The 27,821-nt window shown below is 40.0% G+C and overlaps 1 protein-coding gene across 1 annotated transcript; it reads right to left on the bottom strand.

Moving 5' to 3' along the window:
• Nucleotides 1-18,679: 18,679 nt before the first annotated feature.
• Nucleotides 18,680-19,833, bottom strand: LOC112582217 (melanoma-associated antigen B10). The gene has a single exon (XM_025276581.2). The coding sequence runs from the start codon at nucleotides 19,793-19,795 to the stop codon at nucleotides 18,749-18,751; it is 1,047 nt and encodes a 348-aa protein (XP_025132366.1). The 5' UTR covers nucleotides 19,796-19,833; the 3' UTR covers nucleotides 18,680-18,748.
• Nucleotides 19,834-27,821: the final 7,988 nt, after the last annotated feature.

Below are 27,821 nucleotides of genomic sequence, written 5' to 3'. Positions count from 1 at the left end.
TATTGTGCTAAAAGTTAATAATATTCCCTGGTATTATTAAATTTTTCAGAGTTTAAATTATTCCCTGAATTCTCCCAATTGTAATGTTTTGACACAGTTGTTGATATTTCTATTTTCTTTATTCTTGTCAACTGTCACTCTCGATAAGAGTCTTCTCCCATTTCCCTTTCATCTACACATATAATGTTCTCACTATCAGAGCAAGATATTAAAGTTGATAGGAAATGAATAGATCAACAATCCTACTTAATATTTTAGACATCATTCTAAGTTAATAACCTCATTACAACTGCATATATCTTTCATTTGCCCACCTCCACACCCCAGCGAAAAGTGTTGCATAGGATGAGTTACACTTACTCTCTCACTTTTTAGACACTGATGTCACTAACTACTATGTTTGTGACTCTAATCAATATTATTAAAATCTGTTCCAAGTCTAGCTAAGTTACAGGGTGCCATTTATTAAAATATGTTTTAGTCTTTAATGTTTATTTTTTCAGATAATTGGATAAGAACTCTGGCCTTAAATAAATGATAATCTAGTCATATTAGCCCATATATAATGTGCTAATATATTAATGATATCATTGTCCTTTTTGACCCAACTCACTCTTGCATAAACGATATTTATGGAGCTTCTGATATAGGTTAGGCATTATCTAGTTACTGAATGTGCAAAAATGATTGACATAATCCCTAATATTCAGATGTTTCCCATTTTGGACATTAAGTATTATAAACTTTTTATTTTAAATTGATAATTTAAAAAATGGAAAGTTACAATTATGTTTATTGTTTGACTTAAAATGCTGAAATTGGTACAACATATCTCATAAGGAAGTAAATCTTAGATGACAAATTCTGATTAATTCAGAATACTCTAAAAGAAAGGACTATGTAAGAAAAATTTATTTACGATCAAGCTATGGCTAATCTATTGTCTGAGGTACAAGAACCTCTCCTTATGCATAATAAGTAGTAAAAAGAAGAAAGATTTATAAATATAACAGCTTGTCATGTTTGTTACAGGAAATATTATTTACTTATTAAATATTTCTTTGAGAAATGTAAATTCATGCCTTAGGACTGACCTTGTATTAATTTGATCCACCACTGTTTCTATCTAGATCTGTCTATTCTCTCTCTGTCTCTCATACAGCTCCTTCTGCTAGTCAGAAAAGCTCAGTCCCCTGAGTCTCTTTGTTCCATTTGCAGACTTGCAAACCATAAGTAAATAAAGCATGCAACCAATAAACTTCTGCTCAAAACCAGTGTGAAGATGTGTTCTTCCACACTGTCTTATTCAGTTTGTTCTGCTGTAACAAAAAATACCTTAAATTGGATGTCTTAAACAACACACATTTCTTTCTTACACTCTTGGAGGATGGAAGTCTGAGATCATGGTACCAGTATGTTTGGGTTCTGGGGAACCTGACTTCTTTTTTTCTCACATGGTGGAAAGAGAGCTTAAAGAGTTCACTGGGGTCTCCATTATAAGTACACTAATCTCACTCATGAGAGATCCACTCTCATAACCTAATTACCTCCCAGAGGTCCCACAATGTAATACCATTACCTTGAGGGTTAGGACTTCAGCGTATGACTTTTAGGAAGACACAGACATTCAGTTCATTGCACATGTGTACTAGTAGAAGAAACAGAAGAGGCTTGAAAAATTTTATTATAATGTGGTAAGTGCTATGCTAGAGGGATTTTTGTGTTTGAAGTAGTCCTATGGTGGCTCAGATGGTAAAGAATCTGCCTGCAGTGCAAGAGACATGGGTTCAATCCCCGAGTTGGGAAGATCCCCTGGAGAAGGGAATGGCTACCCTCTCCAGAATTCTTGCATGGAGCATTCCATGGACAGAGGAGCCTGGTGGGCTACAGTCCATGGGGTCACAAAGAGTCAGACACGACTGAGCAATAAAAAAGATAGGTTAACAAAAGGAGTGTATTTAATCAGACCTCCAGGAGTTCTAGAAGTTTATCTGGAAGAAATGATTCTTGAGTTGGGTCTCAAAAGTTGATATAATGAATTAGTCAGGAAAAAGATGACAGAAAGGTTTGTTAGAAGAGGAAACAGGAGAAATGACATAGAGTTATGTAGATGCTGCATATCAAGATCTAAAGCAGTCCAGTATTATTTCTGTTGTACAAACTGAGTTCTGAGAAATAGTGAGAAATAAAGCTGGAGAGGTTACCTAAGACTTTTAGACTACCTAAGACTTTTTAACATCTTGGCAAATGCTTTAATATCAATGAAGAAGAACCACTGGAGTTCTTTAAGCATAAAAGTGGATTGACTAAGTTGAATTCTCTGTAAGTCACTTAGAAAGTGGAATGGGAAATGGATTTGAAAAGTATCAAGTTAGAAGAAGAGATCATTTTGTGAGCTAAATCCAATCTAGAGTTAATGAAGGCCTGACTAGGAAAATAGCATTTGAAGATGAGAGGGTGGATTCAAAGCATTTTTGTAATGATATTGACAGAATTTGGCAATTGGTAAGAAATAAGAGGGTGCTTCCCAGGTGGTACAAGTGGTAAAGAACCTTTCTGCCTATGCAAGAGAGATGTAAGAGATCCAGGTTCAATCCCTGGGTCAGGAAGATCCCCTGCATGGCAACCCACTCCAGTATGCTTGCCATGGACAGAGGAGCCTGGTGGGCTATGGTTCATAGGATTGCAAAGGGTCAGACACAACTAAAGTGAGCTAGCATGCATGCCCTCACTCATGGAGTAAGAGAGACAGAATAGTTGTATTGGTTATTCAGTGCCACACAACAAATTACACCCAAACTTAGCAGCTAGAAAGAACAATAACATTTATTATTTCACATAGTTCCTGTGGGTGAGGATTCTGGAGCTGCTTTACCTACATGGTTCTGGCTTGGGTCTTCTCATGTGGTTACAGTCATGATGTCAGCTAGTGCTGCGAATCAGCTGGCCTGTCCAAGATATCTCACTCAGATGTTGATGGCAGGAAGCCTGTGCCTTACTGGCTCCTGGCAGGAGGACTCATTTCTTTGCCAATGAACATCTCCATAGGGTTACCTGCGTATCCTCATGAAATGGCAGTTGGCTTTCCCTAACAGCCAGTTATCCAAGAAAAAGGAAAATATATAAGCTGAAAACCTTTTGTGTTTGAAGTCAAACACAGTCATTTGTGCAATATCCTTTTGGTTGCATGGACACAAAATGACTACACATGGGCATGAATAACATGAGGCAAGACTCATTGTAGACACAGTGGTCAGTTATAGACCCCACATTTTTGTCTTCCATGTTTAGTTGGATTATAGTGACATCTACAAGATAAACAATAGAAGAGGAGCAGAGTTATTGTGGTTGGTTGTTTTGTTTGGTGTGTGTGTGTATGTGTGTGTTTCCAGAGAGTTAAAAGGTAACAGGTTCATTTTTGGAAATTATCAGTAATGCTAGATAATATGCTTCTGAAGTACATTAATATGCTACTGATGGAGAAATAGATTTGACAACTATCATCATTTATTTTTTTAAAGTTTTTATTTTATATTGGAGCATACCCAATTAACAATGTTTTGGTAGTTTCAGGTGGACAGCAAAAGGACTCAGCCATAAATACACATGTATCCATTCTCCCGCAAACTACCCTCCCAAACAAGCTGCCACATAACATTGAACAAAGTTCCCTGTGCTGTACAGGAGGTTCTTGTTGGTTATCGATTTTAAATATAGCAATGTGTACATGTCCATCCCAAACTCCCTAACTATCTCTTCCCTCCATCCTCTCCTCCCTGCAACCATAAGTTTGGAGAACAATCAGCATTTAAATGGTACTTTATATTTTGAGATTAAGAAAGTTCATCCAAGCAGAGGATAAAAATGAGATGAAAGGAAATAACTTCATTTTTAAATGAGCAGAGGAGTAGAAGGTCATGAAAGGGATTAAACAAGATGATCAGAGAGGTAGAAATAATAAAGATTAGCACTGTGGAAATAAAGGAAACAAATAGTTTAAGAAAGTGAATAGTCAGAAATGTCAAACAAAGCAGAAATATGCCCATTGTATTTAACAACACTTTTGCCATTCATTATGTTGCCAGAGCAATTTCCTGTGGGAGCATGGAAGCAGAAAACATGTAACAGAGGGTTGTGTTGTGCTGTGCTTAGTCGCTCAGTTGTGTGTGACTCTTTGCGACCCCATAGACTGTAGCCCGCCAAGCTCCTCTGTCCATGGGGATTCTCCAGACAAGAATATCGGAGTGGGTTGCTGTGCCCTTCTCCAGGGGATTTTCCCAACCCAGGGATCGAACCCAGATCTACCACATTGCAGGTGGATTCTTTACCGCCGAGCCACTGGGGAAGCCCGTAACAGTGGATTAAGCACAGGTAAATTAAATTCTCTTTAATTATGTACATGGAGAAGGCAATGGCACCCCACTCCAGTACTCTTGCCTGGAAAATCCCATGGACGGAGGAGCCTGGTAGGTGGCAGTCCATGGGGTCGCACAGAGTCGGACACAACTGAGCGCTTTCACTTTCACTTTTCACTTTCATGCATTGGAGAAGGAAATGGCAACCCACTCCAGTGTTCTTGCCTGGAGAATCCCAGGGACGGGGAAGCCTGGTGAACTGCCATCTATGGGGTCACACAGAGTTGGACACGACTGAAGTGACTTAGCAGCAGCAGCAGCAATTATGTACAAGTTATATTCCATTCTGGAAACAGAAACGCTTCAAAATATTTAAGAGAGAGGGAATTTAATGTTGGAAAAGATTATGTAAGTGATGGAATCGCTGAAAAATCTAACAGGAGATGATGAGGCAACTCAGAGATTAGCAGTCTCAAAAGTTGCGGCAACGCCTTTACTGAAGGGACAAAGGGAGGAGAAGCCTGAAACCAGGGGCTCCTGGTGAAAGTTGTAAACAATTCTTGTAAGAACTGGAGCCACAGAGAAGGAGCGGCTGATGCCAAAAATGCCCCATTGGCAGTCAGAGAGAGTGAGAAATATCCTTTTTTCTCCCTCCTTCTGATAATGCCTCCCATTGGCAGAATACAGGTGAAGTTAGCTGACCCAGGAAACTAGGAGAAATATTTCTCCTGGGGTTAGTCCAAATGATATAAAATGGAAAAAGGGAAAGGAATGTATTTAAGAACAAACAGAGGAAAAACTGACATTAAGAAAAACCTGCCAACCTCATAAAGACAAATCAAATTTGAAGCTCCACCTAAGAAACTTTGTAGAACTTTAATGCGTGCTTAAAGATGAACTTCACTTAAAATGTTTCAAAGACTGAGACCCACACTATAAGTAAAAGAGCCATGAATTGAAGAACTTTTATCTCAGCATTTTTAATGTAGAAAGATTTAACCCGATCTGAAATAATTGAGCTTGATATTATCTCTCATAATTCAGGAAATCATCAAGAACTCCCTGCACAGAATACAATCATGAAAGATTTAGAATACATTTTATTTCTATTTAAATATTTCCTTTTTTGAGGCAGTGAGCTTTTCAGTTCTTAAAAATGTGGAATAGTAATAGAATGAGATGTGTTTAGATACACCACTGTCATAAGACAAAATAACAAGTAAAACGTAATTTGATCATGCTATAGATACTCATCCATTAAAATGTTAAATACAATTGATCTGGTAAAAATGCAGTAGTATACAGTTGTAGTGGGCATTGTTGAAACCCTCACAACACCCTTTCCCTTCTTTTGAATCCTAACAGAATCTTGATGTAGGTCAAACATTTAGTACTCTCAATTTCATGTACCTCAGAGGAATCTGACCCCACAAATCTTGTTGGTATGAGAGTCTGTTTGGCTTAAGCTAATTAGCACATCCTACCTCCTAGAAACTGGAAAGAAGTGGGCAAATTACATAAATGGGTAATGAGGGAGTGATGAAAACATCTCTTGGAGTGCTGAAACACCAGAATTCTTTCTTCTTGAATTTTATTTATTTTCAGCTGCACTGGCTGTTCATTGCTATGCACAGGCTTTCTCCAGTTGCAGTGAGCAGGAGCTGCTCTTCACTATGGTGCAGGGGCTTCTCATTGCAGTGGCTTCTCTGGTTGCAGAGCCTGGGCTCTAGGGTGCACAGGCTTCAGTAGTTGCGGCACACAGGCTTAGTTGCCCTGCAGCATGTAGGATCTTCCTGGACCAGGGATCAAACCCGTGTCCACTGCATTGGCATGTGGATTCTTAACCACTCGACCACTAGGGAAGTCCCCAGAGTTCTTTCTAATCCTCTGCAAATTGTTATATGCTGTTGTGGAGCCCAGAACTGCTATAGCTATCTTGTTAACAGACTAAAGAGGGAGAAGGGGATTGGCTAGTGTCAAGATTATTTCAAGAAAATGAAGCAAAAGGTATTGGCATAAGCCAAACCTAAGCCTGACTTACAGTTTCACTGCCATTTATATGGGCAAATAAAAGTCTTTATTATTTAGGTCAGTTTAAATTGTGTTTTCTTTCAGTGGCTGCCAGAAACATCTTAAATCAATGTACAAAGCATTAGGTGTATGTAAATATGCATATATATATATATATATATATATATATATTAAGTTCCTAACCTTACTATATTTATACTTCATTCTTATATATATATTTTGTTCACTTATACATAATTTTAAACATTTGAAATACTAATAAATGTTTTAAAAATCCTCACATAATAATCTGTATGCTATGTCTATTTATCAGCTCAAGTAAAAATAATATCTGATGTTATTATTTTTTGGAAATTAATAATTTTAACTCAATAAGAGTATTTGCCTTCTTTCACTTAATATTTTAATATCCAAAATCAAATGTTTCTTTACACTTAACCCTTTCTGCCTCTTTATCAATTGTCCTAACTATATACAAATGACAACTTCTGCTTACAGAGCCATTAACAAAGTAAAATTAATAAATTTTAGAGTTTAACTTAAAATTCCAGTAGTATGATAGCTATTAGAAAAGAAGTTCTCAACTATCTTGGAATAACTGACTCTTTTTAAAAATACAATGAAAGGCACTGAATTCCTCCCATGGAGGAACACTGTATAGTACATCAGTATCTACAAAAACTTGCATACACTGTACTGGATGCTCCAACTGAATGATATCCATGCCTGCAATAGGGTATCATTTATTTAATAGCAAGATACAGTTTAAGGGGAAAAAAACACTAGTGTTAATAAGGGAAACAATACTAGTGCATAGTGTATATACTAGCACATGATTTACAAAATTTTAAATAGGTCTAACAGATATCCTTACTTCAGTGAGGGAGAATCTGTTTTCAGGTTCATGGTTTGAAACATGTGATATACACATAAAATGGTATATTATTCAGGGTTTTAAAAGATTTATTTATTTATTTTCCTTTCTGTCTCTGGTGTCTCCTTGTTGCTATGCATGGGCTTTCTCTAGTTGCAGCAAGTGGGGGCTACTCTTTGCTGTGGTGCTCGGGCTTCTCATTGTGGTTTCCTGTCTTGTTGTAGAGCACAGGCTCTACGTGTGCAAGCTTCAGTAGTGTACTGTGTGGGCTCAGTATTTGTGGCTCCTGGGCTCTAGAACACAGGCTCAATTGTTGTGGCACACAGGTTTAGTTGCTCTGCAGCATGTGGGATCTTCCCAGGCCAGAGATCAAACCTGTGTCCACTGCATTGGCAGGTGGATTCTTTACCACTGAGCCACCAGGGAAGCCCCTATTCGGGTTTTAAAAAGAAGGAAATTCTGCCATTTGTGACAACATGGATGGATCTGGGGGACATTATGCTAAGTTAAATAAGCCAGATATAGAAGACAAATACTACATGATACTGCTTATAAGAGGAATCTAATATAGTCAAACTCACAGAAGCAGAGAAAAGAATGATGGCTGCCAGGGCCTGGAGGGAGAAGGAAACTGAGAGCTATTAGTCAGAGGGCACAAAGTTTTCTTTATATAAGATGAAAAGGACCTAGAGATCTGCTGTACAGCATAGTTAAAAATACTGTATTGTATACTTATAAATTTGCTAAAGGGTAAATCTTATGTTAACTGTTTTATCACAATAATTATTATAAATAAAAAGGCAGTAGGAAACTTTTGGAGGTGATGGATAGCTTTATGGCATGAATTGTGGTGATGGTTTCATGGATATATACTTATCTCTACACTTATTAAGCTTCTCTGGTAGCTCAGATGGTAAAGAACCCGCCTGCAATGCTGGAGACCTGGGTTCGATCCCTGGGTTGGGGAAGATCCCCTGGAGAAGGGAACAGCTACCCACTCCAGTATTCTGGCCTGGAGAATTATACACTTATTACGTTGTATACATGAAATATACACAAGTTTTTGTATGTCAGCCATACCACAATAAAATACTTTTAAAAAATTCCAGTTCTTGATTTGAAACATAGGCTTGGGGAAATGAAATATTGGATCAGAGATGAATATAAGTTCATTTATTCTACTTATCTTTGATAATGTGACTTGAATGTGTTTTGTTACTGGTCTTAATAACCATGAGTTGGACTATAAACAAAGCTGAGTGCCAAAGAATTGATGCTTTTGAACTGTGGTGTTGGAGAAGATTCTTGAGAATCCCTTGGACTGCAAGGACATAAAACCAGTTTATCCTAAAGGAAATCAGTCCTGAATATTCATTGGACGGACTGATGCTAAAGCTGAAACTCCGATACTTTGGCCACCTGATGTGAAGAACTGATTCATTGGAAAAGACCCTGATGCTGGGAAAGATTGAAGGCAGGAGGAGAAGGAGACGACAGAGGATGAGATGGTTGGATGGCATCACCAGCATGATAGACATGAGTTTGAGTAAGCTCCAGAAGTTGGTGATGGACAGGGAAGCCTGATGTGCTGCAGTCCATGGGGTTGCAAAGAGTCAGACATGACTGAGCGACTGAACTGAACTCAACTGAACTGGTCTTAATACTGGATTTATTTGGGGGATTGCCTTGGCAGGTCAGTGGTTAAGATTCTATATTCCCACAGCAGGGAGCATGAATTTGATATCTGGTCAGGAAATTAAGATCCCACATGCTACATGTGGTATGGCCAAAAAAAAATTTTGTTTTTGTTTATTTGAGGTTAGAACTTTTTAAGACTTTTATTTGTATATTTTAATATGTAATTTATATAAAAGAATATGCACTTAGATACTGAGAAGAAGGGGAGAATGAATTTCTATTCATCATACCTACAATAAGTAGTTTGGGTTACTTTTGGAAATACAATATTATATATTTGTTTAATTGTTTGATAATAAACCAACATATGGTATTCAACTGCCTCTTCAGAGGGAATGGAAAAGGGAGAATTTAACTCTTCCTGGGAAAGGCTGTATGAATAAAGATGTCAGTATTTTTTAGCACATGGAAACATTTAAAGGTGAATATGTACTTTAAAGAAGAACACATCAATTTTGCTATACATATTAAAATTCCTATAGTATTGCTGTTTATAATATAGTTAAACATATGCATCATATTGTCTCTTGAAGGATAGAGCAAGATTAATCTCTAACTTTTAATAAATCCAAGTCATGAAGATAAATCTAAAAGCATGAATTTTCTACATTTCCGTGTTATATGAAAAAAATTAATTCTTATTTATAAAAAAGGGATTAAATGTCAGATGAGAGTTTAAGTCTGTAATTTTTTTTTGAAAGAATCACTGTGGAGTATTAAGATATGTTTTGAAAGAGCTTAGTAACTGTGCTTCCATGGGCCTCCATTTTTAAAGGCTATTTTTCACAGATACTGTTTTACCATCTGATACTTTTTTGACATTCATGCAGCAAATATTTCAAATGGGAAATTATATCTTGAGAGAATAGATAGCTAAAAAAAGAGTATGCAATCCTCTTCTCTTCTTTTCACAATAATCACAACTTGGCCTTTGATCTGACTTGAGACTCTTTATCCTTCTCTACAACACAGTGGGTGGAGGCTTATTCTGCTGAAATTAAGTAGGGCAAGATGCTGTGTGATAGTAATAACTACTTCTATCTTTCCTAATGTGAAGTTTTAAGATACCAACTATTTGGTATAGACAGATGTGTAGTACACTTTCTGGAATTTATCTCCATTTCTTTTTCCTGCCAGTTAACATACTATTTTTTTTTTCTATGAAGCTCTAAAACTTTCATGTTAGTGAACAGAAAATTTTCAAAGAGTTTTTTTTTTTTCTTTTCTTTTTTTTTTGGTAAAGATGCTCCCCTAGTGATGAAGTGTTTGCGCTGGGAATAATAAGGGTAGTTTCCCTATTGTTCACACAGCAGGCTGTCATCTTTTTCTTCTTAATAGGGAAAGGTCTTATCCTCAGCAATGCTGCCTGAGTTTTTCAGTTACTTGGCAACAGTAATAAAAAAAGACACAAGCAATAAAGGACCCATCATCAACATCATGACAAATAGTAGTTCCTCAGCTGGTTTTAATGGCCATATAGAGACATATACATTTCTTGCTTTTAAGAATTAAGCCCAGTGCAGAAGATCAGGTTGAGTCCTGATATGTGCAGCAACGTAAAATATTTTAACTGTTGTATGTGAATTAGTATGTGGGAAAAAGTGAATAAATATGAGGCATTTACCTGAATAAACCAAGTATCCCTGGAATGCACAAGACAAAGAGATTTTTCTAATTTAAATATTGGAATGAATATTTTTGGCACATCCTTATGATCATGGCCAGCTGATATGGATATTATGAGGCCATTGACTGTATGTGTGATTATGTCTTTTGGTAAAGAATTAATAAATACCAATAAATACTTGGTTAAGAAATGCTGCCATTAATAAATGGATATTTAAAACCAATCAGGATGTGGGGGAAACCCAACATGAGATACAAACACTAACAAATGAAACTACCTATGATAAAAATCAAAAACACAACTATACAGAAGGTAAGGGGAAAAGAACGAACCCAGGTAACTTTAGAAAATGGTAGCTTGACTGAATGCTAAAAGGATAAAAACAAAAAGAACTGTGCACAAATGTTATATAGTTAGTAAATATGTTCCTTATAGAGGCATTGATAAGACATTCTGCAGCTAATTTATGTGAATACTAGACTTGAACAGATAAATAAGTTGTTAAAAATAAAACTAAGATTTATTACAATTAGAGAAAGAAATTACAGTTAAACTGGGGAGATTAAAATGATTCATATGGTATTAAATTGGAATTTGAAGTATTAGTATAAACTCATTAAATACACACAGGTATAGAGATGAGTTCAGTTCAGTTCAGTCGCTCAGTCGTGTCTGACTCTTTGTGACCCCATGAATCGCAGCAAGCCAGGCCTCCCTGTCCATCACTAACTCCTGGAGTTCACTCAGACTCATGTCCATCGAGTTGGTGATGCCATCCAGCCATCTCATCTTCTGTCGTCCCCTTCTCCTCCTGCCCCCAATCCCTCCCAGCATCAGAGTCTTTTCCAATGAGTCAACTCTTCGCATGAGGTGGCCAAAGTACTGGAGTTTCAGCTTTAGCATCATTCCTTGCAAAGAAATCCCAGGGCTGATCTCCTTCAGATAGATATGTATATATACATGAGTTAATGCACAAATATTCCCCAGTCCTGACTGCTGAGAAGACCTACAAACAATGGCATTCCAGTAGTAATTAGCATACTTAGTGACAAGATCTTGTGTTTTTTTTTTTTTAAGCATCATTCTTCTTTAAAAGGAACTAAGGATCCTTGGAGAGGTAGTTCTTTCAGGGCTGAGATGGAAAAAATCAAAATTAGCTTGGAATACCTTGTGTAAACAGGAAAAAAAAAAAGAATGTTCTCAAAAGATATGAGGAAGGGAGGATTGTTGAAAGAATGAACTATTAGGAAAAGGACCTCTTAATGCCCAAATCTTTGAGCAACAAAATAAATAATTGTAGTACTGGATTATAACCCAAAGAATAGAAAAAATTTCTGAGTCCATAATGATATAAATACTTAATTAAATAATAAGTGGAAGAAACATGACTGTTCCTCCTCATAGTAGAGTTGCGATTAATAAGCATTTAAAGAAGGGAATGGAAGACACTATTAGCCATATATCACAGTTGTGATTATTTCATACTTAATCCCATGAACAGAGGTGTGGGCTACAGTCCATGGGGTCACAAAAGAGTCAGATAAGACTTAGTGACTAAACAACAACAATTAGTCTACTAACAGGTGCTAGAATCAGTCTGTTTGAGAAGAGAACGTATTTGCACTGTCTCAAAGCATCTCCCTCCAACATATTTGTTGACTACAGGAGATATCATAGTAACTTTACAGTGGAAATGCCCAGCAAAGACCACCTTGACCAAGTGATCAAGGTCAGTGTCACCAGTAATAATGTGTATTGAAATCAGGAACCCTGTGATACGGTGTACTGTTGAAAGTAACAGCAGAATTTCTGTGGTTCTCTTTCCAAGGAACTGTGACCTCAGTCTAGTAATGAGAAGATACCAAATAGGCCTAAAGTGATGGACATTCCATAAAATACTCTTCAAGGCTGAGAGTGTCATGAAAAACAAGGAAAGACTGAAGAACTATTGTAGATTGTAGCAGTCCAGGGAGAAATAACAACTAAATGCACTATAGAGCACTGATTAGGATTTTTAAAAGGATAATAGTGGAAAAAATTATGAAGTTTAAACGGGGTAGTTAATTTGCTTAATGCTGTTAACACAATGTTAATTTTCTTGTTCTAGCACATGTATGATGTTACCTAAGATGTTAACCTTGGATGAGCCTGGGTGAGGGATATATTGAAACTGTACTATTTTGGCAACTTTTCTATAAGTCTCAAAGTTCAGTTCAGTTGCTCAGTTCATGTCCGACTCTTTGTGATCCCACGGACTGCAGCACACCAGGCTTCCCTGTCCATCACCAACTCCTGGAGCTTACTCAAACTCATGTCCATCGTGTAGGTGATGCCATACAACCATCTCATCCTCTGTTGTCCCCTTCTCCTCCCGCCTTCAATCTTTCCCAGCATCAGGGTCTTTTCCAAAGAGTCAGTTCTTTGTATCAGGTGGCCAAAGTATTGGAGTTTCAGCTTCAGCATCAGTCCTTTTGGATGAATATTCAGGACTGATTTCCTTTAGGATGGACTGGTTGGATCTCTTTGCAGTCCAAAGGACTCTCAAGAGTCTTCTCCAACACCACAGTTCAAAAGCATCAATTCTTCGGCACTCCACTTTCTTTATAGTTTAACTCTCACATCCGTATATGACTACTGGAAAAACCATAGCTTTGACTAGACGGACCTTTGTTGGAAAAGTAATGTCTCTGCTTTTTAATATGCTGTCTAGGTTGTTCATAGCTTTTCTCCAAGGAGCAAGTGTCACTTAAAGCCATGGTGACATGGCTGCAGTCACCATCTGCAGTGATTTTGGAGCCCAAGAAAATAAAATCTCTCACTGTTTCCATTGTTTCCCCATATATTTGCCGTGAAGTGATGGGACTGGATGCCATGATCTTGGTTTTCTGAATGTTGAGTTTTAAGCCAACTTTTTCACTCTTCTCTTTCACTGTCATTGAGAGGCTCTTTTAAAACATTTTTTCAAGTTGCCATTATAAAAACATTTAGGAGGACTTCCACATTAGTTGCTATAAACAACTTTTAAAATAGGCAGACTATTTGAGGTAACTGTAAAACAGCACAGGATTATGATCCCCAAAAGTAGGAAAACAGATGAGAGAGGCTCTCCAAATGACCCTGTATTTCTACCTAGAGGCAGTGTCTAGACTGTAATACAAGGAGGATAAGCCACAACAGAGCACAGTGGACTGAACTAAGGACAGAGTGAGCAGAGTTTGGAAATAGGAAAACCACTGAAATTTGCAGGGCAAACTGTTGGAGAGAAGAGAGCTGGGTGGAGTTAATCCTCCAGAAATCTGTAGAAGGTCCCCTTGGGTCTTTCACTGAACATTAATCTGCTCATGAAAAGGGAAGTACTCCATGTGGCTGGTCAAAGTGCAACTACCAGGGGAGTTAAAAAAAAAAAATCCTGGAAAGCAGTGAGCTGAACAACTACTTGAAGGCAAACATGGCTGGGAGACTTAAATCTTGAATAGCCAGAGGGACAGTCCTCTCTGAACACCCAAAGTGATTCAGTAGGGTTTCGGACAGATGTAAGCTGTAGGAAGATCATGAGTGTAGTCCCATAATAATGGCTACCATACAACATCCTAACTGCCATCAAATCACGGACTGGATTTCTGAGGAAAGCTTAAGTTGGAACAAGAGGCCCCTTGTCTAAAATGTTTACGGCCACTGTAGACAAGTTAGACACAGTTTGTGTCATGGAATCCTGGCCTCTCTGAACTTCATATTCCCTCTCATGGACTCTGATCACTGTTCTTTCTCTGGTTCTTTCTAATATTCCTTACTAGCTGAAAGTGTTCTGTCTGAACCCATTCCCTGACACCTGGTCATTCCAATCCAATCCTTCTTTCTCAAAGTGAAGAGAAAAATTGTATTGACGTTTCAGAATTCTAAAGTGTGCCCAGAGGAATTCTGGTAGTCAAGGCATCACTGAAGAAATCCCAGTTTCTATGGATGAGAGATTAAGTTAATTTTCTGCTCAACCTACTTAGAAAACAAGGAAATTAAAATAACTGTGAGACAATATATTTTCACCCAAAAGTTTGACCAAAATTTAAATGTTGATAAAATAAAATTCCCATGAGAGTGCACACTGCATACATTAATATGTGAGAATAGGAATCAGTACAGCTCTATTTGAACAGAGTATCAGCAATATTAATAAAAATTTACAATCATCATCTTCCTTCCAATTCAATCCAGCTTGCACTTGGCTCTGTATTTTCTATAAGAGAACATACATATTTGCCAAAGAATTCATGCAAGTTTTTTTAATCATAGCAACAAATGGGAAACAATTTTTGTGTCCATCAGGGGGAGAATGTCTAATTATGGCATATACACACTTAAGAATACTTGTGAGTAGTTAAAAGGGTGAGATGGATCTGTATGTGCTCTCAGGGAAAGATCCCACATTCGTTTTAGTAAGTGACAAGAGCAAGAGGCAGAACAATATGTACACTATTGTCCATGTATATCAAATAACTCAGTGTATTTTTATAACATATGTAAGAAAAAGTCTAGTCAATTTTGAAACAACCAAAATGTTTATTGTAGTTGCTTCTGAGGATAGGGGTGAATTTTAGAGGAATGTGGTAGGGAAGGGGAATTGTGACTTATCCATACTTTTAGAATTTGGGGGCAATAAGAGCATTTGCACTATTACTTAAAATCAGAGTTTTCCTCTGGGGCAAGCAGAGACAAGAGGCAGTGCAAGAATATTTTTTTATCAAGGATGACACTTCTGCCACAGAAGAATTTTCTACCTCCTAGAAGGACACCTGAGTTTTTAAAAATTCTATGTAAATGTTTGCTTACACCGTGATTATTGTCATCTTTTCTCATCTGCTTCTTATGGAGGAAGCCTTGGTTTTGACCACCAAGGTAAACTTATTTATTGGTGTGTGTGGTCAGCAGACAGTCTCAAATAATTCAGCCCATTAAAATTTTCCTGAAAATGCCAGGGTGGTTTCGAAAATCTCCTCTCTAACCTCAGGGTTATTACACTAACTACCAGTAGCCTGCGTGCCTGTTCAGTTGCTACAGTACTGTCTGACTCTTTGCGACCCAGTGGACCGTAGCCCGCCAGGCTCCTCTGTCCATGGGATTCTCCAGGCAAGAATACTGGAGTGGGTTGCCAAGCCCTCCTCCAAGTGATCTTACGGACTCGGGGATAGAACCTCGTGTCTCCTGCACTGTGGGCAGATTCTTTACTGCTGAGCCACCGGCGAAGCCCAACGATCAGTAGTTTCTGTGCCAAATCAGACTCTAGTCACCAGCAGATTTGAAAACACTGAGAACGTGGTGGGGGCAGCCAGTGGGGATGAGGAGGTGTCTGAACCTCCCTGCCGGAAGTGACCCCTCATGGGGAAAGAAAGGGCAGCTGCGGTCCCGGTGTTTTGGGTGAGGAACCTGCAGAGAGTCGGGATCCTCTGAATCAGGCAGGGTGGGGCATCTGACTGGTCCGTTCCTCTGCAAGCAGAGCCCAGCGTCTAGAGGAGGATGCAGAGAACAGTTGGCTGGAAGTCAAGTTCTAGTCTGGAGACAAGGGCACAGGGCTCGCCGGGGAAGACCCAGGGAAGGGCGCTGTCACCGGGAAAGTTCTGGGACCGGACACCCATTCTGGGACCCAGGCGGTCAGCTCTCCAGGAACTCTGGGGCGAGGGGTGGGAGGATTCCAGGGAAACAAGCCCCCAGACAACCCTTAAATTGGGTTTTATTCTCATTTTCACCTTCTTTCTTCAGACTGCTTTTAGTACTTTGGCCACAGCATCCTTCTTTTCACTGCCAGAAAGATATTATGGAGCAATGTGAAAAGAAATGAGTTAATAGACACAAGGCCAGCCTCAGACCGGGAGGAGTGGAACAATATGAGCTCTGGAGGAATTCAGATCAGAGCTCCAGTTTCGCCCTGTCACTAGCAATGTGAACTAAGCACATTACCAAATTCTGTGAGCCTCAGATTCTTCATTGAAGTGTGTTTGATAAGCTCTGTCTTCTAGGACTGTTGGAATGTGTATAATGTATATAAAACACCTGGCACAGTGACTAGTGTGCATTGGAACTGTAAAGAGTGACAATTTTTGCCATGATTTTTTTTGACCCCAGATAATACCAACCCTCCTGCTGAGATTTTGTTTTGTTTTGCTGTTGTTTTAATCCAGGAGATGTCTGAAAATATGCAATACTATGGCATGCTGAATACCATGTCAGTCAATAATTCTGTTTAATAAGAAAACATACCTTAGTAGATCATGCCCCATAGAGGTTCTATTATTTAATTTGGCTACTGGGGACTCTTCCCTATCTGGATGCAACTCAAAGCTCCTAAAATGTGTGTCAAGAACTAACTCCTTCTCTCCCTCCCAGCTGCCTTAGATCCAGATCACCCCATTTTCATTCACCTGCTGCTGCTGCTGCAAAGTCACTTCAGTCGTGTCCGACTCTGTGCGACTCCATAGACGGCAGCCCACCAGGCTCCCCCGTCCCTGGGATTCTCCAGGCAAGAACACTGGAGTGGGTTGCTATTTCCTTTTCCAATGCAGGAAAGTGGAAAGTGAAAGTGAAGTCACTCAGTCTGGCCCGACTCATAGGGACCCCATGGACTGCAGCCCACCAGGCTTCTCTGTCCATGGGGTTTTCTAGGCAAGAGTACTGGAGTGGGGTGCCATTGCCTTCTCCATTCATTCATCGAACCCCTACCAAAATCAAGCCTTGCTATGTACTAAGTCGTGTCCTACTCTGCGACCCTATGGTCACACCACCAGGCTCCTCTATCCATGGGGATTCTCCAGGCAAGAATACTGGAGTGGGCTGCCATTTCCTACTCCAGGGGATCTTCCTGACCCAGGGATTGAACCCGAATCTCTTACATCTCCTGCATTGGCAGGTGGGTTCTTTACCAGTAGTGCTACCTGGGAAACCATCCCTTAGGGCTTGCCAAATTTTACTCAAATTAACCCAGTCAAAATACCTTATTAATGAGGCAGACTCTGTTTCTTCCAGTCCAGGGCAGAGAGTGTGACATGGGCAGAGTGACTTCTTGGCATCCCACCTCAAGGAAGTATCACCCTGATTTATCAGAAACTCCTTGGTGATGACGTGGCTAAAACACCTAGATTGTGCATTGTATTCTCCGGCACTGGAACAGGAGCACAGGATACCTTCCATTCCCTCCCTAGGTGGAGATTTCTCTCTAGTTAATCCATGATCCCAAAGTAACTGCTGAAAGCAGTTCTCCTTTCGAGGCTTAATTGCTCAACTCTGAGACACACGACCCAAGGATCTGGCCTTTGCTCACCACCCTCACACACCCGCTCTGGCCCATCACCCCTTAAAATCACCTCCCATTGAAGAACTTGAGGTTTTTCCAAGGCTCCAGGTTGTATTGTCTCAGGACATTTACCCTTGAGTGCTCTCATCTGGCCCTCCCCTCCAACCCCAATCATCCTTCTTTTCACTTGTCTTTTTTGTCTTAGAGGCATCCCACCTCACTGTCTTTCTTATATGATAGCTGCTGCTAGACTCTAATCAAATGGGAAAAGGCTCAGCCTTCTTTTTCTTAACCACCCCCCCACCTCCATACATACTAACATGGAGCAAAGAGCAACTGCTCAATTAATGTTTAAGGGGAAACAACAGTGAACAATTTAGTATGATTTTATTTCTCTTACATTATTGAATAAACAAAGCAAGTTCAGGTATATAACTTTTATTTTACAGAACAGGAAAATATAAGGAATAAGGGAAACCAAGAATTCACCATCTTTTATTTCTCTATTTTTTTTTTTGATCCCAACTATTTTACCTCTAATTTCTTTTGCATTTCTAAGAAAATGCCTATTGCAATGCTATCTTTTCTTATTCCAGATCACTAAAAAAGATGGAAGGTTTTTTTTTTAATTTGTTTAACAAAATAGCAAAACTATTCCTCTTAAATTTCATAAACAGCATTAAGTATGTAACCAATATCATTCATACATTTAGATTCTGAACTAAAGTTTTTTTTTTTTTTTTCAAAAAAACAACATTTGAAACATTTTTTAAGCAACATTTAAAAACTTTCAACAACAAAAGATAAACCTGTAAGTTATCAAATATGCTATGCAGTGTGATCCCTCCAAGTGCCCACACTACTTCAGGACAATGCTTCAGATTTCACTGCAGGTGAGAGAAGCTGCGTCGGCCACTGGCCCCAGAATGCACATTGGCCAGGGCACTGGTGCGAAGCATGGCTGCAAATCTGGCTCGGGCTCTCTCTTCTTCATCTCTCAAAGCTTCTTCATACCAGGATGGGAAGGCACTGGGGACCGTATCATGAATGTTGGCCAAGAATTCAAGAACTTTCATTTTGCTTGTTTCAGCATGGGCTCTCGGGCCCCACAGGAACTCATAGCGTGGAGGATCACTGTTGGGCACCTGGCGGTATTCCAGGTACCTTTCCTGCACCAGATCTTGGGTGATGAGCTTCTTGGGATCCCCATGGATGAAGTGCTTCCTTCCAGCATATATCCCCATCACATTGAGCACCTCCCAGACATCCTCCTCAGTGGCGCAGTTGCCCTTCATGAAGATCACACAGAGGATGGTCATAAGGAGGCCGGTCTTGGGCATGATCTCCTCACCCCGCAGCCTGCCATCACTGGTGCGCTGAAATTTGCTGACAAGAGCATAGCAATGAGTGGTGGGGTTGACTTCCTTCACCTCAATGCCAAAGGCCAGCACCATCAGCTCAGAAGCTTTCCTGAGGATCTCAGTGAAGTGCTTCTTGTGCTTTTTAATGACATGCTTAATCATATCTTCTTTGGTAATAGACTCTCTCAGATTATTCTTGCGCAGCAGAAATTGCACCAACAGAATTGCCTTCTCGTCTAGAGGCGTTCTACAGGAAAACTCAGTGCTGGGTAATGCCTGGGAGGTGCTTGGTTTTTCATCTTGGCTCTTAGCACCATCATCAGATCTGGTGCATGAAGCACCTGCAGAAGTAGTGGTAGTGGAAGGGGCTCTCCCAGACCCCTGGGATTTTCTATCTGACCCGGAAGCAGGAGAGCTCTGGACATTGCCACCAAGCGGCGGGGTAGGGGAAAAGGGGAACTCTTCTTCCTCTACTGCAGAGGCCTGAGCATCTTGGAGATGCTGAGCCTCACTCCGGGCCTGTTGGCGTTTCTCACGGGCACGGAGCTTACTCTTTTGCCCCCGAGGCATGATGACACAGATCAGGGACAGCAGGCAGGAGTGTGGGCAGGAAGACAGACAATGAGGACACCTGGAGGAGGGAGGAGATGCTGTGAGCGCCTTCAACAGGGAGATTCCTCCCTGGCTTTAACCAAGACCACCTTTGCAGGTTTGTGTGAGGTTACTGCTCTAGAACCCACAGGGCTCCCTGATCAGCTTGCCCCCTGAGACTCCTTCGCAGTTCACATTTAGAATCATCCTGTCAACTGTTGGCAGGGCCCGGCCATCCTCCCCTCTGCCGCTCTGAAGCTAAACTGCTTTCAAAAACGGCCTTCCATCCCTGAGACCCTCCCGTCCCTGAGGAGGAAATGAAGGAAAGCCTTAGCTGGCGACCCCTACTGGGGCCTGCCAGAACTGACAACAGGCGCAGGGTTTGATGGGACCCCCTTTGTCTTGGACTATTAGGGTTTTCAGTTGTCACTCATGTCTCCCCCCGCCCCAACACAGCACTTCCGCCCCGCCCCTCCCCTCCACCAGACCGAGACCCGTCCCTCCCGTAGTTTGACAGCCCGACCTGGGGCCTCCCAGGGGAGACCACAGGGACAGTGAGTGTGTGTGCCCGGTTTAGCGTACCCTTAGTCCTTGCTCAGGCTCCTCTCCTAAATTCCAAATAAAGTCCGGGATGTTTTCCGCTTTTGATCTGAGACCATTAGCCTCAGATCAAAGGCTTCACTTCCTGAAACCTCAAGGTAGAGGGTGTTGGGCCTAACGGCTATGCCACGAGCCTCTTTGCGCATGGCAAATCAGAGCGGAGTTCTGTGATGTCACCTCTGTTCTAGGGAGACGTATTCCCACAATTCTAAGCCTCGCCTCTCCCCTCCAGAGACCTGAGACTCTGGAGGTGGAAGTCAGCCTGTACCTCCTGCTGACAGCTCTGCCCTGGGCTTCCCAGGAGTGAAAGCAGGGACGAGGCTGTGTGCGGGTCCCTCTCTATGTGGGGGTGGGGGTGGGGGTGGAGATTGTTGCATCGTTCCTCAAGGTGGAGGCAGGGAGTAGGGTGTCCTCTTAGCTGCTTCTTCAAAGGCTTCCTGGGTAATACTAACTCTCTGAAAACTCTGAACTGTTTCCCTACTGCAAACCTTACAGAAAATAGCTAAGTCCTAGACTAGATACCTTGGTGGCTTAGATGGTAAGGCATCTGCCCGCAATGCGGGAGACCCGGGTTCGATCCCTGGGTTGGGAAGATCTCCTGGAGAAGGAAATGGCAACCCACTCCAGTATTCTTGCCTGGAGAATCCCACGGACGGAGGAGCCTAGTAGGCTACAGTCCATGGGGTGGCAAAGAAAGTCAGACATGACTGAGCGACTTCACTCTCACTTTCAGGCTAGATACCAGACGGGTAAGTTGCAGTGCCAGGCAGGTTCCCAGGACACATGGTAGGCCGTAAGAGAAAAAGCACATTGGCCCATAGCCGTTTGTTCGCCAGCCATACGTAGACTTTGGGGAAACTTCTACTCAAAGTTCTACTTTCTTGAGACTCAGATCTTTTTATATTACTAACATTGCACAGTCCAGTGTGGCCACTTTATTTTTTGACTTTCATTCATACTAAGAAATATATTTACCTTGCTAGTAAGTGGGTGTGTGTATGCATTTTTTTCATGAAAGAATACCTACCCTTGTTAAGTGTGATTCATTCTTTATATTTGATCATAATAGTAACTTTTAAAAAAAATATCAGTCCTCATCCTCTAAAGAGGTTTTAGGTGGTTACTGCACAGCCTCTGGACTCATACTGTTAAAAACAACACCAAACTTTGGTTGCCACCCTGTCAGGTGGGCTCTGAGGAGATGCCTCAGGTTCCTTCAGTGAAGCAGTAGAAATCCATGGTCCCAAGTCACAGTGAAAGAAACCACAGGCTGAACCTTAAAATCTTTCCTCCAACCTATCCTGTTGTCTGCCTCTCTTGCAGGCTACAGACCTGTCTCAACTTCAGGGCATGCCCCCACCTGCCCACACTCAGGTTCTAGTTCAACACAGACTTAGTCTCTCCCAGGGGCTTCTCATTTATGTTGTTTTGTTGCTGGTATTGTTCTTTTCATTCTGGTTTTTATAGTTTCTCCAGGATTGAGTTTAGGAAACAGCAGCCCAAGTCTGCTTGCCATCTTGGAAGCTACGTATGAGCAGTGTATTAACATGCTTAGGCTGCTGTAACAAAATACCACTGACTGAGTGTCTTAATAACATAAATTTATTTTCTCACAGTTCTGGAGGCTAGTAATTCCAGTTAGAGGTGCTGGCAAACTCCAGTTTCTGGTAAGAGCTCTCCTCTTGACTTTTTGCTGTTCTCACAGGTTGGATGGCATCACTGACTCAATGGACATGAGTTTGAGTAAACTCCAGGAGTTGGTGATGGACAGGGAGGCCTGGCGTGCTGCAGTCCATGGGGTCGCAAGAGTCAGATACAACTGAGTGACTGAATTGAACTGGAACTGAACACAGGGACTCTTCTCTGTAAATACACAGGAGAGTGATATCTAGTATCACTTCCTCTTCCTTTAAGAACAGCAGCCTAATTGGATTATTGCCCCATTGTTATGACCTCATTTAACCTTAATAATCTCCTTAAAGACCCTGTTTTCAAATACAATCACAAGAGTGGGTTAGGGCTTCAGCATATGAATTAGGGGCGGGGGTGGGGGGTCACAATTCCCTCCAGAGCAAGTAGTAAATCTGTAAATAGTTTAAGGAGAATTGGCATATTTACAGTATTCTTTCCCCTATGAATAAACCTAGTGTTCTTCTTTATTTATTTGGGATTTTTTTCTCTATCAGTACATTTTTTAGTTGCCTCTAAAAAATTGTGTACATTTTTGTTAAATTTATTTTTAGGTAAGTTTTGGATATTACTGCTGCTGTTAAATTTTCTATTTAATTATTCTAATTCGCTATTGATTTTGTGTAGCCAGTCTCCTAATTTTGGTATAGTAATCTTATATACAACAGCTTTTGGAGTCTCTTACTCACTTGAGTATTTTGTGCACTGGTTCCTTTGGATTTTCTAATTAAAGGCTCATATTGTTGCCATTTATTATCAGTCTTTTCAACGCTGAGTGGCCGGTTAGCTCCCCATATGGTCCACAGAACGAACTCCATTTTTGGGGATTCCCTGGTGGCTCAGACGGTAAAGAGTCTGCCTGCAGTGTGGGACACCTGGGTTCGATCCCCGGGTCAGAAAGATCCACTGGAGAAGGAAATGGCAACCCACGTCAGTATTCTTGCCTGGAAAATCCCATGGATGGAGGAGCCTGGCAAGCTACATACCATGGGGTCGCAAAGATTCGACATGACTGAATGACTTCATTTTTTTCAATATTCCTTCCTCTTATTTATTTTGATATTCTTATTCCTCTAGTTATGTATTCCAGGCCACTTTTAAACAGTAGAAATAGTACCATAACATCTGTGTCTTTCTCCTGACTTTGATGCTTCTAACATTTCACATTTATCTAAGTTTGCTGTAGATTTTAGAAAATGAAAATTCTCTTCAAATGTTATTTTACTAAAGGTTTTTTACTGTGGTGTTAAGTATTTTTCAAAGGCTTTTTCTACACCTCTGGACATGATCCAATGCAGTTTATCCTCTAATCTGTTAATGTCGAGAAATTCCAGTTGACAATTTTTTGTAATGTTATAATAGCTTTGCATTTCTTGAACTCAGCCTCTCTATTCACTTCTATATTAGATATGCCATAAATTTATTTACTGTAGTCGATGCCTCTATGTAAGTGAGATTAGCTCAAGTGAATTTTTTTTTCCCTTGGGATGTCATTATCTGGTCTCTGTATCAAGGTCAGCACACCTATTAAAATGAGTTTAGTGATTTCTCATCAACAGATTACTGGAGAAAGAAAATGTGATATAAAGATATGATATTTAGAATGAAAATTTTCGCTGGGGAAATTATTAATGATATACAACCACACAGAGAAGAGTAAAATGAACCCAATATACCTGACACTCAGAATCAACAATCATCAATAGTTAGAAGTTAAACACAACAGTTTAGTGGTAACTATTGATCCAGTTAACATTTGTTAGGTTTTAACTTTACAGAATTTGAAATTTCCAGATAAGGAATTTAAATAAATTTGAATACTATTCTATTTAAAATAAAATCACATAAAATGCTCAGTTAATACCAGAGAAAACACACACACACAGACACACACAAAAGATATAGAAAAGAGCAAATGCAACAAATAGAAAACAGTTACACAAATAGTAGGTTTTAGTAAAAGTATATCAATAATCACTTTAAATGTGAATACTCTAAATACACCAGTTAAAAGTAGAAATTGTCAGATCAGATAAAAAAGATTCAACTGTATGCTGTCTCCAAGAAACCCATTTGTATATCAAGACTCTGATAGGAAAAAGCAAAGAATGAGGGATGTTAGGATAGTGAAACTCTTCTGTATGATACTGTAATGGTGGATACATATCATTGGTATCTGTCAAAATCTTTAAGGCCTGTACAATACAGAGAGTGAATCCTAATGTAAACTATTGACTTTAGTTAATAATATTATATTAATATTAGTTTATTAATAATAATATAGATACAGATGGACAGATATATAAATAATTATATATATGTGCATAGATGGGCTAGTATTACAGACATTTTCTAAGCTGTATCTTCTGAGAGGGCTTAGAAGCAAAAAGACTAATAGCAATGGAACAACATGAGCAGGAAAACAAACCTAATATTGGATTATAACCCAAAATATAAAATAAATATCCATGAGTTTATATTGCCATAAATAAGTGACTGAATAAATAAATCAGAGAGAATAGAAACATCTTATGTAGAGAATAATACCAAACAATTTATATAGCTATTCCACTCTCAAGGAGAGGGGCATAACCCCCCACCCCTTAAGCGTCGGCTGAACATGGTGATTTAAGAGTATTGTATGGAAAGGAGAGTGAAAGAGTAATTATACAGTAGAGAAATTTGACAAACACTACCTTAGGTAGGTGAACAAGGTGAGATCATCAGTTGTTAAGTCATGTTGATAATGTACCCTTGATATGATAAAAATGACAGTTTATTCCTGAGGCCTTCCTCATCAGGACCCATAATGCCAGTCTAATCATGAGCAAAATATCAAAGACATACCAAAAGTAGGACCTTCTTAAAAATACTTGACAAATACTCCCCCAAACTGTCAAGGTCATCAAAAATAAGGAAAATATGATAAACTGTCACGTCTAGAGGAGCCTAGGAGAAGTGATGTATAAATGCAATGTACTATTGTTGATGGGATATTGGGCCAGAAAAAGGACATTAGGGGAAAAAATGAAGGAAAACTGAATGAGGTATGGACTTTTGCTACTAATAAAGTATCGATAGGTTCAGTGGGCTTCCCAGGTGTGTGTGTGTGTGCATGCGCCTGTCCATGTGCTCAGTTGTCTTTGACTCTTCGCAACCCCGTGGACTGTAGCCCACCAGGCTCCCTGTGTCCATGGAATTTACCAGGCAAGAATACTGGAGTGAGTTGCCATTTCCTACTCTACGGGATCTTCCTGACCCAGGGATCAAACTTATGTCTCTTGCTACTCCTGTACTGGCAGGCCAGTTCTTTACCATTGAGCCACCTGGGAATCTGTCTGCCAATGCAGGAGATGCAGTTTCGATCCCTGGGTCAGGAAGACCGCCTGGAGAAGGAAATGGCTACTTACTCCAGTATTCTTGCCTGGGAAATCCCATGGACAGAGGAGCCTGGTGGGTTACTGTCCATAGGGTCTCAAAGAGTCAGACATGACTGAGCATGCACAGACATGTCAATCCCAAAGTTTCAATCTGCATTATTTGCAATGATTCTCTCTACCCTATCTGTAAAATGTTTACACACCAAGGGCCATATGTCTACCCCAGAGAGTATCTGGTGGCAACAGACCACTGAACAGATATCTGCCTTATGGCTGCAAAGAACTCAGGAGCCCAGGGAGGCAGTCTAAGGTAGGGATAAGTAAGTAGGTAAGTGTTAGTCATTGAATTGTGTCTGACTCTTTGTGACCCCCCATGGACTGCAGCCTGCCAGGCTTCTCTGTCCATGGAATTCTCCAGGTAAGAATACTGGAGTGGGTAGCCATTCCCTTCTCCAGGGGATGTTCCCAACCCAGCAATCAAACTTAAGTCTCCTACATTGCAGGCAGCTTGTTTACTGTCTGAACCACCAGGGAAGCCCAAGGTGGGGATAGCATCTAGATTATTTTTTAATGTTCTAGCTCCAGCTTCAGTGCTGGAAGGGCTCTGTACACAGAGAAAATGGCTTTTGTCATCAGGCATGAAGACAGCTATCAGTTCTGGTACACTGGCCAGGATGCACAGAACCACCAAAGGAGTGATAAGGGGTAGGTCTCTCAGTATCTCTCAATATTCGTTAATATTATCACTGAATGACACAGGGGAGCTAGCTGTACTCTGCCTGACAGTGAGCAAGGAGGATTCTAAGGTAGGGAGGGGTATCAGGCATATCTCTAGTCATTTCAACCAGTAGATCTACCCACTCAGATTGCTCTGCAACTTTAAGCTGATAATGATTCATAGATTTTCCAAGCCTTTTCGCGGAAGTTGTCCACGACCCTCCAAGGTTCCACATGTTCTCTCCTTTTGTTCCCTTTACCACTATGTGCTGATCTCTGAATTCAGAACTCTGACTGCCAGCCTGCCCTGGGCTATCAGGACTTGGTTTAGTATGTCACCCTTCTCATGGACTCTGGAAATTTCTTTACCCACCATGCCTCCTTGGCATTACTAGTTGAAGATATCCTTTCTAGACTCTTCTCAGCGATCTAGTCATTCTAACCAAATCCTTGCTTCTTAAAGTAATTGGGAAGAATCTTACTGACAAAGAATTTAAAAACACACACCCAAGAAAGCCCAGTATTCAATATACTTTGCAAAATTCCTGCTTTGTATGGATGAGGAATTTATTAATGAGTGATAGTTTTCAATAAAATAATTAGAAAATGGAAATACAAAATAACATTGAGGATATATATTCACATAAAAGATTGACCTATGTTTAAAATTGATTGAATAAAATGCCTGTGAGTTTATGATACTCACATACATTAATATGTGAGAGTATACATTGGTACATATTATTTAAACAGAATAGCAGTGATATTCATAAAAACTTACAATCAACACAGTATTTCTGCCTCAATCCAATGTTTATTTCTATGTCTTTCCTATAAGAAAACAGCCACATTTGCCCAATAACTTATATTTAATGATGCTGGTATCAGTTCTATTAATTATAGCAATAAATGGAAAACAACATATGTGCCCATCAGAAGGAGAATGGTTAATTATGGCACATACACACTTTAGAATTTTTGGAAGTAGAAGAGTGAGATAGATCTATACCTGCTTTCATGGAAAGATCCTGCACTCATTTCATTAAGTGACAAGGACGAGTAGCAAAATAATACATACATTATTAGCCATGCACGTTAAAAACTCACATTGAATTTTCCTACTTTATACTATGTAAGAAAAAAGCCCAGAATATATTTTAATGTAAATACAACATTTAAAAATTAGGGTTACTTCTGCATAAGACTGAATTTTAGAGATTGAAATAAAGAATGGGATTCAGATTTATCCATATTTTTCAAAAATTTTTAACATCAAGAACATACGCACTATTTCTATTGTAATTAGTATATTTAAATAAGACAGGCAACAGAAATAGTAGTGTATGTTATTCATGTGGTATCTGCTAGCAGGAATGTAGGAAGAAGCCTGAAACCTGAATTACAACACTACAAAAGTTTCTCTGTCCTATGCATAAAGCTTGCCTTGAGTTAGCCAGTATCTCTGCTGTCAGGTAACCCAAGGATCTAGGCTGCTTCCACCATGCAGATCCATATCTCAACACAGACTTTGCATGTTTGCTGCTGAATTGAACAGAAAGCATCGAGGTAGCACACTGTCAAATGCTTTGATCTGAAAAGAACAAACATCTTTCTGTTCA

This window comes from Bubalus bubalis, chromosome X (genome assembly GCF_019923935.1).
Source record: "Bubalus bubalis isolate 160015118507 breed Murrah chromosome X, NDDB_SH_1, whole genome shotgun sequence".
Taxonomy (NCBI): domain Eukaryota; kingdom Metazoa; phylum Chordata; class Mammalia; order Artiodactyla; family Bovidae; genus Bubalus; species Bubalus bubalis.
Note: the sequence above shows the minus strand (reverse complement) of the source record. Positions and strands in the feature narration are given on the sequence as shown.